Genomic DNA, 19,939 nt, shown 5'->3' with positions numbered 1-19,939 from the left:
AACAAAGGGGAATCGGGCCTCCCTCCAACCGCCTCCGCGCAGGCGCCTCTGAGACCACGCCCCCTAACTCCAGCTCCGGGCTCGCTCCACCCCCCGAAGGAGCACTGCGCAGGCGTCCCTTGAAGCCACGCCCACCTCCCCGATTAGTTTCCACCTCCGGCCGAAGGAATACGCAGGCGCTTTCAAGGCGCGCAGGACCTTTCAACTCAAACACCACCCTGAGCATTGTAGCACGCAGGCGCCAACTAGCTCCCTTGCCGACTGCCCACCCATTTTCAAGGGGCCACTGGGACACACCCCTGGGGCTAATACGCAAGCGCCGCTCTTTCCAGCTCGCTGTCGACAGTCTCGTCACGCATGCCTGGGCGGCGGCGGGAAACCACGGAATTTACCGCCGGAAGTGCGGCGGCCATCACCAAAGAGTGCGGGCTCGGGTAGCTTGCTAGAGGGGCTCGCTTCCGCCCCGCTACTGGGTAGGGGGCGGCCATCTTAGGTGCGTGCGATTAAAGGCTGTAGCGGGATTGGTTCCGCATCTGGGCCCCTCTGCTGCTCCCCACCTACTAGGGTCGGATCCGGAGCCCTTCCCCGCGGGGCGGGGACCTCCTAACGGCCGACTCCTTTCCAGGTGAAGGGTGACCCGGGTACGTCGGGGCTTTGAGCGAGCCTTCCCACGGGATCCCAGCACAGACCCTACGCCCATGCACACGCTCTAGGATAGGAGACAGAATGGGAGCCTTCTCTAGACTCTTTCTCAACCCCCTCCCCCGAATAGGGGAGGTGAACGTTCCTCGAGAGGCCGCCTTTCCCCTCCCCATACCTGCGGCTCATCCTCTGCCTGGTACACTCTGTGGTTGCGGCTTAGCCGGGCTATGGCCAAGTCCCTCCTTTTTTTCTTCTAAGCTAAACCCACTGGGGCAATGCTTTTGCGTCGTGCAGGAAAAAGGAGCGTGTCCTAAGTCCGCTTTGCTCGGCAGCGGCAGTGCAGAAAGGAGGCGGCGTGTCTTAGGACCGCCTTTGCTTCTGCTGGCGGGGCTGGGCGCTCCAGGAAAGCGCGAAATGCTAGCGGGTCGCTGCAGTGTCCGAACCTGGGCATTCCTTGCTCCAGAAGAGTTTCGTGTTACTTCCCAGATTCAGAACGCACTCACATTCAGCGATAAACGTGGGGAGGAAAAACTACTAAGTGGGTGTACAGGGCAAACTGAGAATAATATATTAAGGCTGCCTAAACATTTTTACTTCCTTTTCCCTTGTCATAGCTGAAGAAACACTTAAATTCTGGAAATAGCAACTGAGTATCATGGCCAGCAGCCTTAATGAAGATCCAGAAGGAAGCAGAGTGCGTAACAACTATTAACTTATTGGTGAACTGAAATCCAGAATAATTGAGGTCCAAAGCATAAACACTTTTTAATTAAACCAATAATTGAATTGTCTTTTTTTCTCTCTAGCTGATTTACTGAAGAAAGGCTAATACGATCCTAGACAGGAACCATCCATCACTTTCCTTTTACACATGCTTAATTCGTTGTAGTTAACTCCTTCAATTAAATTCTGCAGATTAGGCTTTAAGTCAAATTATAGGAGAGGTGGGGGAGGGGGACACAATAAAGAAAAATGAAAAAGCTTAGTACTTTTCTGTGTCTAATAAAACATTTTCTTTTCGTTTGACCATTTTAGATCACTTATGTGAAAGGAGACCTTTTTGCATGCCCTAAAACAGATTCTTTAGCCCACTGTATCAGTGAGGATTGTCGTATGGGCGCTGGGATAGCTGTTCTCTTCAAGAAGAAATTTGGAGGGGTGCAAGAACTGTTAAATCAGCGTGAGTTTTGGAAACAGCTTACCTGTTTTGATTTCCTGTTATACTTTAATAAACAAGATGTGCATGCAAAGAGGAGGTTCCTAATAACTGAGTGCTTGTTGATTTAAGTTTTTCCTCCACAATAATGGGCTCTAGTTTGGTCCCTTATCACACCAAACCTGAATTCTTGTAAGAGTTTCTCATCTCTTCCTCCTCTATCGTCAAACTTTCTTAATAATGTTACTCCACTTCTCTGACACCTGTAAGAACTCTGAAGTGCTTAGCAAAGTCCACAGGTATTAGCTTGGCATTTAATATACTTACCAATATACTTACTCAAAGAGAAGTTTAGAAACCTTATCCTTACAGACCCCTCCCATCACTTTCTAGTAATGATTTAAAACCAGAGATGTTTGTTAGAATCGTTTGTTAGAATCATGTGGAGCTTCTGAAACAGTTTCTCAGACCACATTCCAGGGTTGCTAAATTAGTGTCCCCTGGTGATTCTGATCCCTGCCTTACATAATTTCTTACTACTTTATAGTGTAGTTATTTGTAAAGGTGATGCCTTCTCTGGATTGATAACTCGTTAACAATCAAGGACTTTTTACTATATCTATATTCTTCATAATATGCTTTTACACAGCTCTTGTATGTAAAAAGATCATTATTGAGTAAACATATATTTGGCATGTGAAAAATGGTGTACATTCTAAGCCAATTTCAAGAAAATAGACACTAAAATTTTTTAAGTGGGCAAGTGAGGGTGTATTTGAAATTAGGGGCTGGACAAAAGATGGGATGTGAGGAGGCATGATTGTACGAAAGCTTTTTGTTATGGAACACGGTATTTGAGAAGGCTGATAAGGAGCAAAGTGGTCATAGGACATGATAGTTTTTTTCATCATTGAAAATTATTTCTAGTTCTGAGGTAAACTCAGATCTATAAAGATTTAAAAACAATGGAGATTGGTGTTTTCTTTTCCCATTTCTACTATTAAATAACTGTTTTTCTTAGAAAAGAAATCTGGAGAAGTGGCTGTTCTGAAGAGAGATGGGCGATATATATATTACTTGGTAAGGTGGGGCCATTTTCTTTTTCTGGGCCAATTTTTAATACATTCTAAGGATTGGTGAACAGATGGGCTGCACTACATTTGTATTGATCACAGTGCTCCATTCTAGACAATAAGGATGTTGAAAAGTTTCTGATCTCATGACAGCTCAGGTCCAGTGGTGCTGACTACTAGGTGCACTGGGTTAGAAGGGAATGTGAGGCTACATCCGGGCTCCTTGGGAAGGAGTACCGTGCCTTTCACCATAAGCCTGTTCTAAGACTTGCAAAACTTGAAGGATGCTTCCATACTTTCTTTTCTAGACACAATGAGGTAAAAACAATAATGTCTCAAAAGACATATTTCCCAAAGAGGTTTTTCTCCTATTCCTCCGTGTCAAATGCAGTGCCAGGTAATACCCAGCTTCTCTTCTGCCTACTGCCCGAATATAGGATTCTTCAACTGCCCAAATGGTTTTTGGTCCCAGAAAAGGTGTGGCTTACTTAGTGATGGTGATAGGTGACTCACACTGCAAGCCTGCTCTGGATGGCAAACTGAGTGGAGAGATGTCCTAATCCCTTTGAATTTTGTCCTTAAGGCTGACGTCACTTCCAGTGTTTCTGGAACACTACCAGTTTTCTGTCTGTTATTTTATATAGAGAAACAACAACCACAGTTTCTAAATAAATAGAGGCTCTTTATGGGATTTTTAGCTATTATGGGTTCTTTCTTATAGATATACTGCTTATCTCTTGGAAGTGGCACAACGACTTTCACCTATGTTGCTTAAAAACACTTGACAATGGGCGCAACCTGCTAATCTCATGGGGTTCCTGGGAAAAGGAAAGATTACTGCATGGCAGAGTCTAGGTTTTTCAGTCTCTACTTACTGGATTTCCCTGAGGGCCTCCCATAATAGTGTGGAAGGGGCAGTATGACGTTTGTCATCTCTACTCTAGACTATTCTATAACAATGCACTTGTTTTTTTAATAGCATCCTGGTAATAATACACTTACCGGGATGTTGGGGGAATGTGATGACTTTTCCATTGGCTGTCATTTTGGGATAATCAAAGTTTGAATCCTTTCTTTGTGCCTAGATTACAAAGAAAAGGGCTTCGCACAAGCCAACTTATGAAAACTTGCAAAAGAGTCTAGAGGCCATGAAGTCTCATTGTCTGAAGAATGGAGTCACGGACCTCTCCATGCCCAGGCAAGGAAATCCAGGACCCTAAATGAAGATTTGATTGGTGGGGTTTATTGTCTTACCCAAAGACAAACAACTTAAAAGCTTAATCCAAAATGTAGATTTAAAGGTGGACAAATTTTAAAACTTTGTAAAATCACAAGTGAACCAGTTGACCTTAGGCCAAGGCACAGCCATTTTCTAGCTTGAGCTGAATGAATCAGGACAATTAACTTGAAACACATACCTGCCTCAGGCTACTTAGTGGGGAGGAACCATTGTTATTTAGTCACATTTATTGAATTCCCAGCATCCTCTGCTTGAAGTTTGGCCTCTGTTCCTGAAAGGATGTAAGCTAAAGAATCAAGACTAAGCAATTGTGATTTCTCTCTTGGACCATTTCTGGTCTCCCTAACCTATTAATCCTGTGTCATTGAGAAAGTTGGAAATTATCACTACCTTTGATACTGCATGTTTGTTTGTGGTCAGCATGGGAAGTACCCTGAGGATCTGTCCCTGATGTAACTTCTTGGACCCTAACTATTGGGAACTTAAAGGAATGACGTTTAGGGTTCAATAGCTCCTTTGCTTCCTTTCTTTTCCTGTCACTGTAGTAGTTTTATTGCAAGCCCCATCTTACTTTGAATGTGGCTACAGTGCTTCTTATCTTACATTAGTCTTTAATATAATTGTGGCTTGTGTATAAGAAACTACTTTTTTAAAAAATCATAATTCTTTGTGGACTTAATTATCACATTATAATATCAAATTAGCAATTTTAAGCCTCTCTTTTTTCCTTAGAGATGTTGAGGATCGAGAGTAACATCTTAGAAGAAAGGTGCCAGGTAGTAGAATTTTATGGGCTGATTAAGGTTTCTCACCAGGGTGTTGCAAAGACCTTACTCTTGGAGTACAACCAGCTTAGCATTTCTCAACGTTTCATCTTGACTTTCTTTTGGCAGAGATCCTGTTCCTTGTCCATTCTTCTCTTTGTCTTCCTTAACATTTCATTATCATAAATGCATTTTTAAAATACCAGCCTTTCCCCCATCGATCCACAGCCAATTTTTATCAGTAGACATAGAGGGATAATGAGTCTCCCCTGTCACGGCAGAGGTATACGTTTCTAAATGTAGCATGAAATAGTTGAAAAGTGGTATCTTCCTAGGCAAAGAGAAGTGAAAGTTGTTGGATGTTAAGGCTGTCTAGGAATAGTCTTAGGTGACTCATAAGAAAAATTGATTTCCCAACTTCCACCATGGCTGCCTATAGGTGTGAGACTAGATAACTTGGTTTTATGCTTTAGGTGGATACAGCCTAAAGGAAGAGGGAAGGAGCAATTTCCTGGATACCTTCATTACCAATGGAGATGTTTTGTCTTTTTCAGGATTGGATGTGGTCTCGATCGTCTGCAGTGGGAAAATGTATCCGCGATGATCGAGGAGGTATTTGAAGCAACAGACATCAAAATTACCGTGTATACACTCTGAACAGATGAACATTTTGGATGTGTCCATGTTCTCCTGTATCATACCTTCTGGGCCATAGGACTGGGCAAACTGACCTTAAAATGGGCAGAGGAAAGTTTCATGTGAAATAGTCTGTGTCACAAGACAGACTTCGGTTGCTATTTTCCAGTATTTGGACTAGGACTCTGGAGGAGGGATTGCTTTGGGTATGTTGTGTTTTTTTGCAGAAAGGTAAGGAGTAGGTAGCCTGATGATAGGCAGGGAAACCAGATAGTTGGGCCTCTGATGTCTGTTTTGCTTCAGTATGCTACCTGATTTGTTTAGCTGGCCACTGGGTGGCAGCATTGATTCTGCTTCTCTGCTTTTCAAGAGGAATTTCAGGAAGGATGATTGTTTTAGTTTGGAATTTTTTGTCATTTGTACACTTAACTTGGTATTATCCTTATGTCATCATATTTACCCTAGGAGAGTTATAGGTTTTTTTTTTTTTTTTAATTACAAATTGAGTTCTACCTTGTTAACCAGGAATTTGTAGTGACAAAAGTGGAAAAATAAATCTTTTTCTTGGGATTCAGTGAAGTTCTGTGGTCATGTCTGTATTGTTCTGGACTTGGGTAATGGAGGATTCACCTGTAACTTAATTTCATAGAGTCAGACAGAGGGTCCAGTGGGAAGAGTAGCAAGGTGAGAAACAAGAGGTAAGAATGGACAAGATCTACGGATTGAAATAATCAAAAGGCAGGTTTTTTGAATCTCCTCATGGTGAACTCTTCCTTTCTTCTGTCCATTGCATGGTTTGTGTGATTAAATCTGTCTGCATTTAATCATGAAAACAAATGAAATAATATATGGTAAATGCTTGGCATAGTATTTAGCACAGAATAGGGACTCAATAAATCGGTAATTCCCAACAAAATCCATATGAATCTTTTTTTTAAAAAACAAAGCCTACCTCCTCTCAAAAAATTCTAATTTGGTGACAGGATGGGATGGCCAGGTTTCTTTGTGTTTTTAACCTCCATAGAAGATGCTGATGTGCGGCCAGCTGGGATCTCCAGAACACTGTAGTGAATGACTCCCCTTTTCTTCTGAAGCTAATAAGACAAGTCCTCTTGTTTTCAGAGGGATAATAAAATTTATGGATTTAGCCAGTGGTTCAGTATGAGAGCTATTGGGGAAACTGTTTTCTTTTTTCTCCTTACTGTGGAATTGAGAGTTAAAACAACCAGACTTGCTATTGATTTTCTCCCTAGGGTGAACTCTGGGTCTGTCATGGGACTTGCTGCTTTCCAAAGTATAAAAGCATCGCTGGGTTGTAGAAGGGGCTTGTTGAAACACCAGGAAAGCACTGGTTAAATATAATCTTCGTACTTTAGACTTGTTTTCTTATCACATTTCAGCCTGATAAGAGGAAACAGTTTCAAAAAAGTATTTCACTTTTATATTTCTATGTGGAACAGACAAATTGTTCTCCATGTTGTTGGGGTAGGGGCAGTGCAGGGGCAAGTTCATTATCAAACTTTTAGACTGCGGCTTTTCTTAAAGCTTGGCTTCTGTCCACATAAAATAAAATTGAAGGGAAAAAAAGAAGGAGAGAATGTCTAAATACACAGAATTGAAAATGAGAGCAGGGCGATAAGAGGAAACTTAAAGAATTACTGTATTTCGTTTAACTCTCCAAATGCAGATGCTTCCCAACTTATGATGGGGCTACATCTGGGTAAACCTATTGTTAGTTGAGTTCAGGGGTGGATGTACTGAATATGTATGGTTTTCATACCATTGTAAATCAGGGACTGTTAATCTTAACACTTGGGTCAAAACATTGGTTTCCTAGGCTTCCTTTAAAGAGATTATGATTTTTTTCATGGAGTATGAGCCTTGATTCTTTTAGCAAAACCAAGTCTCATCCAGGATTGGCTATAATTGGAATTCTGGGACTCAGCAGGAAAGTGATAAAGTGCTTTGTTATGTGCAGATAGTAGTGGTGGGGTCAAATTCCGATGACTTATCACACTTGAAGCCTGGAGAGAGGAGGCATGGCCTGATAATCAGAATGAACACATTATTCCTGGAAACCTAGGTAGAGTTTGGCAAACACCCAGAAATTCACATGTGAAATTTTGCTTCCACATAGGATTCAAACAAATAGTTAAGAAATGAGACTTTTGACATAATCCTATCATCACCATCAAATACCACATATTGAATACTCTTAAATGATGTGTATCTGAACATTGAACTCCTCCTACTTTTCACCCTGTCCTCTCTAATCAAGAAGCTTACTGCTTATTAATTGGCAATTGGGATATAGATACCTTATAACAAATTTCCCATGGTTTTTGTTCCACCTTCTACCATACCCTTGTCTTCAGAGAAGAGAAAAGGCCCTCATTTACAAATAATCACAGAAGAAAACATTTTAAGAGGGTTGCCATGGTGGGAAGTCTGTATGGGAGAGTTAGCATTCTGTATTGTCTAGATGAGTCCTGGTTTAATCTTCCCTCCCACTTTATAATGTCATGGCTTGGTTCACAGCCTGGGATATCCCTATGCCTGGAACGAACTCACTATTCATGGTAGCTTCCAAATGTCCAAGTTCCTTAAAAAACTTGGCCACAGAAAATCCACACCACTACTTTTATTAATGTTGCTGTTTTTCTTTCTTTAAAAAAAGAATCCAACTTAGCGTAAAATGCGTATTTCAAAGATCTGTACCTTAGGCTCTTTGCCTTAAGTAGCCCCTTTTGGGGGAGTAATTAGGACCTTCAGTCTCACAGATGCCTGGTGCCCGTAAGTGGTTGCATTTCTCTCCTTTCAGGTCTCTTTCCTCTTTCCCAAGAGCAGCATTAGAGAGAGATGCACAGCCTAAATGAATTACAGCATGAGAAGTGTATTTGAAGTCCTCAAAGGGCCTTATCCAGGAGGATTGGTTCGTGTTGAATGCTGTCCAGCTGCAAGTGGTATTAGGAAGACAGGCATGTCCCAGATAGCTATACATGTTTCTGCTGTCTCTCGGTGGCAGCAGGCAGACCTTGGTGAAAAAAACAGAAAGCATGTTACTGAGAGCCTTCCTGGCCCCAAATACTGGTCTCTTTTTGAGCTAAGATTTCTGTGTGCTTTCCCCAACAAGTTCCTGAATTTCTCTTCCATAGTCTCCTATGGTTTCTGCCTTATCCAGGATTGGGTTTGTTTCTTTCATTCATGTTTTGATGTGGTTCACACTCAAAAAACCCAGAAGAGATCTGCTTTAACTCTATTCCCTAGAGTTAAATACATAGTTAAACACTATTCGGTCATTTTTTAAAAAATAAAAGATGAAATAAGAAGTATGAGACAAATTTTATTTAGCAAATGCCCTTTTCTTGGGTTGTTCTTTTGGGCTTTTAGATTACAATTCTATCTCATCCCAATTTTTTTTTTTTTTTTAACTTGATACATCTTAACTTTTCCCTTTAGGAACATGAGCAACTTAAATAGAAGACAGGGAAGCGTGTTAATACGTCCAGATAATATAAGTATATACACTAATGGAAAGATGTTTATAATGTGGAAAATGTCCAGTAATTTTTGTTTGTTTGCTTGTTTGGTTTTTGAGATAGAGTCTCACTCTGTTGTCCTGGGTAGAGTGCAGTGCTGTCATCATAGCTCACAGCAACCTCAAACTCCTGGCTTTAAGTGATCCTCTTACCCCAGCCTCCTGAGTAGCTGGGACTACAGGCATGTACCACGATGCCCAGCCTCAATAATATGTTCTTTAAAAATCTGACTTAGAAATCAACTTTTTCCTCAAGCTAACATTTCTTTTACTTCCGTTTAGATTAGTATAAGATACAACCCTCAATCATCCAAAATTAAAAGATCTTTTTAATCTTCCTTGAAATGCTTAATTTTAATGGAAAAAAAAAGCGCTGGGTGGAGGAAAAAGGCCCTGAGAACTTACTGGTTGGACAGCTAGAAGAAGTAGCCAATAACAGTGAAAGATGTTTAAGAAGAAAGTATATTGGCGTTAAAATTAAGCTACCAATCATCATTCTGTAGAATCAATGTAGGGTTTATAATTACAGTGACTAATACTTACACTAAAAAAATCTTAAGGAATTTTAAAAGTTAAATTTTGTATTTTCAGAGGTCACCCTCAGAAATCTGTTTTTACTACTATTTACCACTACCCAGTGTGGTGTCTTGTTTTATCTGAGCAGAGTATATTACCCTACCTTAGTCTCACTGAATTCAATGAGTGGGTTTTTGTAAGAAATGGCTGAAAATCATGTCTTCGTGGATCGGCGAATGCTCAGTTTGAGAATGATCAGGTACTCAGTGTGCATGTCTGTCTAATAGGAAACACCTGCCAACATCAAGGTCTGGAACATTGATATTTCCTAAATGTGTCCATGAAGCAACATCTTCTCTTAAGGGTTTTAGGAGTGAGAGACACCAAATATAAATTGAATTATTTTCATGGAATCATGTTGCTTTCATGTTTTATTAATATGTGAGTTGCTCCAGAATTAAAGTTGGGTAAGAGGGTGGTGAAGACCACTTCTCAATTCCTGGACGATTTTGATCAGTAACTCAGGCCATGTAAAGGGGATTAGTCATAGCATTTCTGTAGGAGCAAACTTGATCAGACCAAATTCAAAAAAAGATGAGGATCCTTTAACCCTCTTTCCTGAGGGTAATTGGCCTGTTTGTGTAAGAGTCTAATTTACCCTCAGCAAGGGGCCAAATTGGCCTTAATTGTGTCCTAATTATTTGCTTAAATAGCTAATCTTTACTTCTAGTTTTCCTATCACCTCTTTATACCTGTGGGAGGCTACCTCTGAGCTGCTGCCTAATTTACAAACATCTTTTTAACCCTTTGAACATTCCTTCATGGTCTAGTTCTTTGCTATATTATCCCCATTCCTGTGTTCAGCATATTTCATGAGTCCTGCTGAGGTCTTCTCAACATAAGGAAAATGTTCTTGCATTATACATCCACACAGCAATTACTGGTCTCCTGCAAAGCGTAGCCATTTGTTTGAAAACATGAAAGCAGGTCTGGCCCCCAAAACGTTGAATACATATCCATTTGGGGAATTTCAAAAGTACCAAAAGTGAAAAAATTGCCTCTGAAGGAATGAAAAACCTGCATGAGAGAAAAATACAATGGTAAGAGTGCAAATGGGAGTGGGAGCAGAGCATCTAGAGGGTGTCTGGAGTTAGTGAGGGAGGACACCTGTACCTGGGGCACGCTCTGGAGATTTATGTATCTTCTCTGCTGTTGTTCAGTACCTGGTCTTTGCGCCATCTAAATCTTACTAAAAGTCATTCTGTCTCATCAAAACTTTAGAATCCCTGTCAACCTTGGGTATTTGAAGTTATGGGGAAATTACTTTGATATAAAGGGAAGGAGGGAAAAGAGTTTAAGGAGAGGGATTTGAAGGAAAGACAAAACAAGATAGGATGTTATAAAATGTTTTTGCAACCAACCAAAAGCAGAGCAATGAAACCTTTGCAAAGGAAAATCAAACATTATACCATTCATTCTACCTGACCTCAAGCCTTCTACCCAAGTTAACATTTAATAACAGGAAATTCCTCCCATGGCACCAGGAAAACTCACGTGAGGCCGAGCCCAGTTGCCTACTTCAGGATATCAGCCAACTTCTCCTCATAGTATAGGAAGTTCTCCTGAATGTCCTCCCAGGGCTCAAAGGCCTTGGATTCACCCTCTTCTTGCTCTACAAAATTCTGCCAGATGTACTCGAAGTCCTGGGGCTTCATGATGCGCAGTTTGCAGCCAGCCTCCTTCAGCTTCCTCAGAGCAGCCTGGATCTCCGGCTCCTCCCACATGAAGAGTCTCCCCACCAGAATGAGCAGGCGCAGGTTCTTGGTCTTGTTAAGGGTTTTGATAATGCGGTCGGCGCAAGCTGCACAGGGGCTAGAGGACACGTACCAGGTGACATTGTACCGCAGGGCTGGGTCGAAGGCTGGCAGGATGGTGTTGAAGAAGGCCTCTTCTGCATGGGCAGCTGCGTGCTCATCCTCTAGGTATCCCCGAGATGCCTGCACTTGGCCTCCCTTGCTCTGCACTTCAACCACATAGCAGAGGAAGGTCTTGTTCCGCCCGGAACTGTACTCCACATTCCGGAACTGAAACTTAAAGAAGTTGACAGGCAGCCGCTCCCTGTAGGTCAAAGAGACAAAGGGACAAGGAGGAAGAGAGAATGATGAGTTCTTATTTCTAGGACTACCTTAGAGTAGGTAGCTCTTCCAGATCAGTGCCTCAGAGACACATTCACTCGTACCATAAGCAGGCCTTGCCTGTACTAGCATCAGTAACAAAAAGGCATGAAAGAATCCAAAAGGGTTTATCTGAAGGAGAGGAGAGAGAATGTGGGGGGGGAGGGGTGCGTTCGGGTACCCTGCTAGGGTCTCCAAACACTATCTCTTCCAGCACAACATAACCCTACATTTCTAAATCAGTGCATCTTTAACAGGATATGGCTTAGAATCACCTAAAGGACTATAAATATGTCAATGCCTGGGCCTCACATCAAACCAATGAAATCAGAACAAACTGGAGAGGGGGCCCAGGCATCAGTATTTTATAAAAAGCTTTCCAGATGATTCCAGTAAGTGGCCGACTAAGTATCAAGCATGTAAAATTTCTCGTGAAAAGCAAGACAAAGATTTCACAGAGCATTTCATGCTTTCACCTCTCCTCCTTGTAACTTGTAACTTGTAAATTGCATCTTGGGCATGAAATGGCCTAATACTTGCAGTACCATGTTCTCCTGGTGGCTGTTTCTCAAGTCTATCTTGCCCTTCAGGTGAAAGGATTGTCACATGGCCAGGATTCAAGAATTTGTATCTAAGAGGCCAGACTACCCAAGGGTACCTTGGGATAATTAAGCTTTTATAAAGTATGGAATCACTTCAAAATCTTAAAAGACTTGGCCTCTGCCCTCCAGATGCTTATAATCTAGCAGCTAGATTCTAGCTGGACAGAGAAGATACAGCCAAGAATCTTAGAAGCCTGCTAAAAATGGATAGGTAGACTAGGGTATGTATTATGAAGGTTCTTGAAAGTTTAGCCTCGATTCAGAAGGCTGTGCAGAACTGTTGCAGGTTCTTGAGTAGAAGAAAAGCATAAAAATGTTGTCCGTGGAAGATTACTGTGGTGGCACTGGGCAGATGGAGTGAAGCTGGGGAAAAGCCTGAAATTGAAACAGCTCACTAGGTGTCTAGGACGCTAGACTTGGTGATGATGGTGTCGGGGGCTTTGAGGAGGAGATGGATGATTAGGAAATGAAAGCAGTGGGCAAAGGCCAGGTTTTGTGAAACGTTTTGTAGTTACACGGAAAGAAAAAGAGGGGCTAGAGCATCAGAGTTGGCGATTATTTTTATTTTTAGGTATAAGTGTGTTTTTCTAAACTAGGGAAGATTTGTGCAGGTTTGGAGGCCAAGGAAAATGAGATTTTAATAGCAGAGATTAAAAATGTAAGAAAGAGGAGAGGATGAATCCAACTAGAGAGGTTGAATGCTTTCCTTTTTAAAAGTGTAATCTCTGTAGCTGCCCCAGAAGATACCTCTGGTACCATTAACTCCACCATTTCCTGTCTCTATGCCTTGTCTTGCCCTAGAAAGTTCACCAGACTCCCTGGGCTGCAGTGGAATCCCTGGTGTCCCAGGGCCTTGGCTGCTTAGAGATAAGCAGCAGATTCCAAAGATCTGAGTAAACTTATCTCCCTGTAGGATTCCCCCAACCCCTGCCCATCACCAGATCACCAGATTTTCTTCACCAAGTTCCCATGTCTCTTGCTGTCAGGTGACCATGGAGATGATATGTTTTGAGGACCAGACCCAGGATTCCTCTGGGTACTGTCCTTAGTTCTCCATCCCCTTGTTTCTGGTTGAGGGTGTTTATCGTTTACTTAACATTTTAGGAGAATGGATCCCCTGATGTTTCCCCTCTCCTCTTTCAATCCCTGCTGGGAATTCACTTATGTAGTGAACTCTCCCTAATTACACTCACCCCACCAGACCACTTCTGAACTCTGCCAGTTGCTAAATGGTCTCTTCACTCCCTGGAGTGGCTTTTTGCTCCCGAGAAGCACAGAGCTTACCTTTCTTTCCCAAACCTTTTTTAGTTCTTCAAGACCTTTTGCCATACTACCTGCCTCCCCAAGTTCAATCCAGAGCCGCCTGTATGGTGGGGGATCCTCACGTGGAACTTTTGGAAGTGTTCATGACTACTTGGTTAGCTTGGAGGCTTCAGCATTAGCTACCCATGTGGTCCCTCAGGTTTCCTTCTGGAAACCCCAAAAGCATTGCTCCAACTTAGCTAAGTGCAGCTCAGTGAAAATACGAATCTGGCCCAGCGTGTAGCTGCAAGTTGGCTCGATGGTTATGAGATGGCTGCTTCTCTCAGCCTCTCTTAAGCTCTGACATTTTCCCCTCCTCCTCTTCCCTAAGCAAGAGGAGAAGACCCATAGAAACCTGAAACTTAAGGGAGAGGAAGAAAGGTCACCTCTATAAATAGCCATTTCTGACCTTCCAGCCAGCAGCCCCAGAGTCTACTCAACGGGGCCTTCTGTATTAAGTGGCTCAGGAGAAGAAGTGTTTTCAGGGGGCAAAGGAAAGGTAGGGAAGGTTTTGGCTCCCTGTTGGGTTTGCTCAGAGACTGAGCTTGCTTGGGTTCTCCGTGGGCTGCTTGGTCTTCTAAAAGGAGCAAAAAGGGCAAATGAGGTTCTTTGGGCTTTCCACAGACTAAAATAGGCAGATCCTGGGGGGAAAGAAACAAGGAGAACAAAGGTGGGTAGCGGTCTGAAATTTCTCCAGAAAGCTAGACAACATGGCCATCTTGGGTGATTTCACAGACTCACAAATTAAGTCAATATTACTATGCCTACTAGTGGAAGGAAGGAAATAGTGACCTAATTTCTTAAATAATCACAAACATTATTTTTTCAAATAGCATGATGTGCCTAAGTACCATATTTAGTTGTAGACCTTTACTCCTAACCCCAGTAAATATTTTACTGCTAAAATTGTGTGTGTGTGTGTGTGTGTGTGTGTGTGTGAGAGAGAGAGGGAGAGAGAGAATGAGTGAGTGTGTTGGAGTGGTGGTCAGGAGACAAGTACTAGTAGTAAAGTATTTTCCCCTGATCCAATCACTTCTTCCGGCATAAAAGCAACAGCATGATTCCTATTTCCTCCCTCCAGCCTCTAATAGTGCTGCTTTTAGCACCACTTCCTCATACTTTCTGCAGACAAGGCCAGTCACACTTCATTGCTTAGACCCAGGCTACTAGGCATTGCAATTCTCTTGGGAGGAAATGGAGACTCCAAATATCTAGAAAAAATTGGGAAGATGGTCTGCTTGATGGAGGGAGAAGGGATATAAGTGAATGTAATACATATTTTTCTCAGATTCATGTGAAAACGTTTGCATTTCCTAAGCATAAATATACTGTGAAAGGAAGCAACCTGGAGGGTAGTAGAAGCTGGTCTAAGATGAAACATTTGTTTCAAAATAATCCATGGACTGGAAAATCTCACAGGTAATTGTGTGTTGACTTGTTTTAGCTTTCCCTCACTGGACCTTTCGGGGACCTGCTTGAAAGAGGCAGGATTCTGGTTTTGTTGGCCTTCTCCCTTTTCAGACCACTTTCAAAGTGGATGCCAAGGAGTGAGCATAGTCAGAAAGAATAGTATGGAGCAGAAGCAGAGGGTTCTAGCAGCCTGATTTCCTAGAGCTGAGAAGGGAGCTCCAGATTGCAGGACTGCATGGGATTTTACCCAAGGCTATCCTGAGCCTGCCCCTTTTCCCTGGGAGCCGTGGTCTTTAGTCTGAGCTCTGACCTCCCAACAACCCTCAGTGTAGGCCAGGGTGGCCAGGGTCAGGGGCCTGTCTTGTCTTCTTGATGGCACACTGGCCAGCAAGCTCCAGAGTCCAAGGTGAGGGGGAAGGGCTACGGCAGTAACTGGTGTCAAAGGCCCCTCGCTCCTTGCCCCTCCCTTCTCCTCTGGACCCTGCCTCTTCTCTCTGTGCTCCTCACATGGCCAGAGTAAGCTACTGGTAGCTAAAGAAGTGGTTGAAAGAAAAATCACCCCGTCTGCCATTTATCTCTGTTCCGTAATAATCCCTTTGATAGCAGGTTCTGCTTTCTGCAAAAACATACACAACATAACCATAGACAAAGACAAATGCACATCAAGGTGCTGCCAGGCAGAGCCACAGTCACTCCTCACTGGGATGGAGAGATGGAGAGACAACCAGCGGTGCCCCAGAGCTCCCCTACAGCGTGCAGTGTTGAGGGGCAGGCACGAGCCGGGAGAATTCTTACCTAAGCCTAGCACCACTGGATCTCCGTGTATCCTTGAGCTGCTCTCCTCGAGAAATCCTCCCCCAGTTCCTTCCCTATCCTGATGTCTGACAGAGAGCCTAACACAGGGGTCCCCAACCTAGGGTGAGTTGTATAATTATTTCATTGTATATTACAATGTAATAATGATAGAAGTAAAGTGCACAATAAATGTAATGCGCTTGAATCATCCCGAAACCATCCCCAGCACTCCCTGGTCCATGGAAAAATTGTATTCCACGAGAACGGTCCCTAGTGCCAAAAAGATTGGGGACCACTGGCTAACACAACAGATGCTTCTTCATTAATGCATCCATTTATTCAACGGATATTTACTGAGTACCTACTAGGAGCTAGGTGCTAGGGATAAAGCAGTAAAAAGTCCAAGTCCTGTCCTCATGGAGGTGAAAAGGGGGAAACAGGCAGTAAATGAACAATTATTCAGTTAATGTTTGTGAAAATATAGTCTCTTTTTTTGGATGCAGTGTGGTGATTTGGAGTCAGATGGTCCTGGGGTTCACACCCTATTCCATGTACAAGCTTTGGCCAAATGATTTATCCCTCTGAGGTTTAGTTTCTGTATCAGAGTGAGTGATCCAACCTCTCAGATTTTGGACAACAGTAGACAGTCAATTGAAGCTAGTATTGGCCTTCTCCAGGCCTCAAATCATGTCCTTTAAAAGCTCCATTTTAAGCATTACCCTTCTAAACTCTTCCTCTCACTTTCAGAGGTTTCTCTTTTTCAGTGGTGTGCTGGTAAGTGTTTAACACCCAGCTCTCTGAAAGAAAGAAAGCAAAAAAACAAACCAACCCTGATTTCCATAATGTAAATATTCCCAGTGTGGAGATGTCAAGCTACCAACATGATGTCTCTAGATGCTGAGTCAGGAAGAGATGTGCACAATCAACTCTCAAGCCACTAGGAGCTGGCTGCAGCACACTATGGCAATTTTAGACCTTTTTTCCAGCACTTTCCACCATGTTATTTTGTTAATGTGCTTAGTTTTGCTTTGTGTGCCCTGAGTACCCTATTCAACCAGAATCACTCTGAGCGGGGTATCTCTCGCCTTCCTACCAGGTACTCCCTCCTCACTTCAGACTGTTGCCGGAAAAGCCACCTGCTCTTCCACTGTCGCCGGCCCTCATATAAAGAGTACTGTGGATCCATTCCCTGCGGGAGTCCATGCTAGGAAAGAAACTGCTTTGCAGACCCCTTTGACTCCAGGGCATCTGGAGAGGGAAGGAGAGGAAAGCTGTCCCCTTACCCTATCCCTGCACAGATGTAGCTGTACCTCTGGGCTATTTTAAGCCATGTGTTTACCCTGAGGGGGCCAGGAGACAGACAGATCTCCACAGCTGTTGCTTGTGGCCAGGAAACAGGGCTCTGCCTCCCGCCTGCACTGCCCTCACAGTGCTCAGAAAGCTGCCCCGCTGTGCCTCTATTCTGAGCCTTGAGTCGTGGGAAGCCTCTTACTCTTACCACCTTGCAGATGGAGATACCTGGAACTCTGGGAAACCTGGAACTCGGGATTAATAAGAGACCAGAGGAAAGGACACTTGGCAGGAGTCAAAAGACCTGCCGCTTACTGGTTCTGTAGTCTTGGACATATCACTCAGTCTCCCTGAGTCTCAGTTTTCGCATCTGTAAAGTAACAATAATACATCTCCCTCTCCTAGCATTGTGCTGAGGGTTGAATGAGCTCATGTGTGTGAAAGTATGTTGTGATTTTAAAGCCCGGGAGAAATGTAAGTTACATCAGAGGACTTAACCCTTCAGGACCCCCAGCCCTGGGACCCCAAAGCATGTTCAACTCAAGACAGACACAGTTCAATTCTTTACCTACACGTCCCTGTGCTGGGGAGATCACAATGCCGCACAGAGTGGAGTGTGTGTGTACACGTGTTTGTGTGACCAAGGATACCAGCATGCTTAGGTGTTAGAAAAAGGATCTCTCTCCATAAGAGAGCCGCTGGAATTGTGGACTCTCTTGGCCTGGTTGCCCTAGGCTTTCCCTGTGTCTATATTAATCTGTGCTCAGCTGCTCCCTTAATCCTAGGATGTGAGTGAGATTAGTTGGGTGGTCATGGGCAAACGGAAGTTCACATTTTCCCTTAGGTTCTCTTAGAAGTCAGAAAATTGCTGAGCTGGAAGGGACCTTAGGAATCAACTAGTGTAGTTTCCTCATGTTATAAATGATAAACTGAGGCCAAGATGAAAATCACTTGCCGCGCTTAAAACAGCACGTCCAAATTGCCACCCAGGGCTCCTTTTCCTCCTTGAAGACATCATCCCTCCATTCTTCCTGAAACTTCTCTTAGTGCGGAGCCCACACTGCACGTGGGCATTACTGGAGACCTCATGAAGGAAACCTTGGGCTCAGGGAGGAAACGTGACCGCCACATACTCTGTTTTTATTCTTTGCTTAGGAATTTAGCAGGGTTTTCCACTGCTGGAATAGAGAGGGAAGAGGAGGAAGACCACTTGACTTTACTCCTGGAGATGCCATAATCTGGCAAGACAAAGGCCCTGTACACAGCCCCCTCTTTGGAGCCTCTGGACCCTTTTCTCTGGGCCCCAGTCCCTCCAGGCTGTGGCTGAGGGTGTTGGAACAGCCCCTCTGTCCATGGCCCCTGTGTTATCTGCGCTGTAACTTCTCTGTTTCCCTAGAGGTGGGTCTGGACAGCCCCTGAGGAGACTCAGAAAAGATTCAGTAAGGAAAAAACTGCTTCTCACGAAGCCTTGGGAAAGGATGGATCTGTCTTTCCTGTCTTAGGATCTCCTACTCCAAACGGAGGCTCTAAAGAAAGGGCTAGACGGAAGTTCAAGGCTGCAGTGAGCTATAATTACACCACTGCACTCCAGCCTTAGTAACAGAGCAAGACCCTGTCTCTTTTTCTAAAGAAAGAAAGAAAAAGAGAAAGCAAGGGCTATAGACATACAGATGAAGGAGAGACCCACTCAGAAGCAAAGAGTGAAGTTGAGGGCAGGGGGTGCCTTGACTGGGGCCATATTTAAATGTTCCTATTTCATCCTCTGTCCTCATCAAACTCCCTGGGACTAAGTCTCCACCTAGAGAGGCAGGTGACTATCCCAATACCAGGAGGCCTGAGGGTTTCATTCTCTGGGCTCTTGCCTCCAAGGAGCTCCTCCTACCTCCCCCTGATTAGAGAGTCCTAGGTGTCACCCTGAACGGCCACTAGAGGTTTGCCGCTGGGTCCCCTGTAGCCCTGCTGTGCCCACAGGAGTAATCTTGCTGCTGCAGCATTGTGGCTCACCCTGACCCTAGTTACCAGCCTGGATTCCCACAGCCTGCCCCAGCCTGTGCTCTGCTAGGGGAGAAGCACGCAGGCCCATACCCAAGGCTCACCCTGTGACGATCTCAAAGGGCGGCAGCTCAATCAGCTCCTTCAGCTTTTCGGGGTCGTCCAGGTTCTCCAGATCCTCCCCATTCTGGGAGGCAGGCGCAGCGGCCGGCGCAGCGGCCGCAGTGGCCTCTTCCTTCTGGGCCATGAGGGGCTGTGGCTCTGGGGTTGCTGAGAGAGGAAAGGTGGCAGGTCCGCGCCAGGCCCTGGCGGCAGAGTCCCAAGCAGCTGTCAGCAGCTAAATCTGGCTGGGAATGACGGGAAGGGGACCCGGCAGGCCAGGCTGCGTGCTCTCCCCACCTAACTACAGGCTTTATAACCAAGGCCTGCTGCCCCTCCCCCAGGTCCTCTCCCTCTATCTTTTTTTAATTGAGTGACGGCGGGTGCTGTGGTGGGGGAATGGAAAATCTGGCCATTAGTATCCCCTATTTATCAGTAGGCAAAGACAGGAAGCTGGCAGGTGGGGGTGGCTTGGCCTGCTCCTTTCCCCTTCTCCCTCCTCTCTCACCTCATATTCTACCCTTGGTTTCCCACCCAACTTTCCGAGCTCCCTTGGGGGAGAGTGTGAGAGGGGCACAGGGCGGGCATCCAGATTTAGGAGAGAGGCCCTCTCAGAGCTTTAAGCGGGATGGGACGTGTGTTGCAGAGGATAGTCGCAAAGAGACCCAGGCCATTTCCTTTGGGGGAACTTAGGTTCAAGAAAGGAGGGT

General features: G+C 44.2%; 2 protein-coding genes across 5 annotated transcripts; one reads left to right on the top strand and one right to left on the bottom strand.

The window, feature by feature from the left end:
* Positions 1-323: 323 nt before the first annotated feature.
* Positions 324-6,090, top strand: OARD1 (O-acyl-ADP-ribose deacylase 1). Of its 4 annotated transcripts, none has more exons than XM_069488059.1 (6): positions 324-493; positions 1,257-1,336; positions 1,678-1,822; positions 2,820-2,878; positions 3,957-4,069; positions 5,430-6,090. In XM_069488059.1, exons 2-6 carry the CDS (start codon positions 1,298-1,300, stop codon positions 5,530-5,532), a joined length of 459 nt encoding a protein of 152 aa, XP_069344160.1. In that variant the 5' UTR covers positions 324-493; positions 1,257-1,297; the 3' UTR covers positions 5,533-6,090. The 4 variants fall into 4 exon arrangements, with proteins under 4 accessions (XP_069344160.1, XP_069344159.1, XP_069344158.1 ...); XM_069488058.1 differs by having other exon boundaries at positions 324-625; XM_069488057.1 differs by having other exon boundaries at positions 324-641.
* Positions 6,091-11,139: 5,049 nt separating this feature from the next.
* APOBEC2 (apolipoprotein B mRNA editing enzyme catalytic subunit 2) lies at positions 11,140-19,377 on the bottom strand. The gene is made up of 2 exons (XM_069488713.1): positions 19,235-19,377; positions 11,140-11,683 (listed from the first exon to the last, which is right to left on the bottom strand). Exons 1-2 carry the CDS (start codon positions 19,375-19,377, stop codon positions 11,140-11,142), a joined length of 687 nt encoding a protein of 228 aa, XP_069344814.1.
* Positions 19,378-19,939: the final 562 nt, after the last annotated feature.

The sequence above is a fragment of the Eulemur rufifrons genome, chromosome 15, assembly GCF_041146395.1.
Source record: "Eulemur rufifrons isolate Redbay chromosome 15, OSU_ERuf_1, whole genome shotgun sequence".
Taxonomy (NCBI): Eukaryota; Metazoa; Chordata; class Mammalia; order Primates; family Lemuridae; genus Eulemur; species Eulemur rufifrons.
This window is presented reverse-complemented; position numbering and strand designations above follow the sequence as displayed.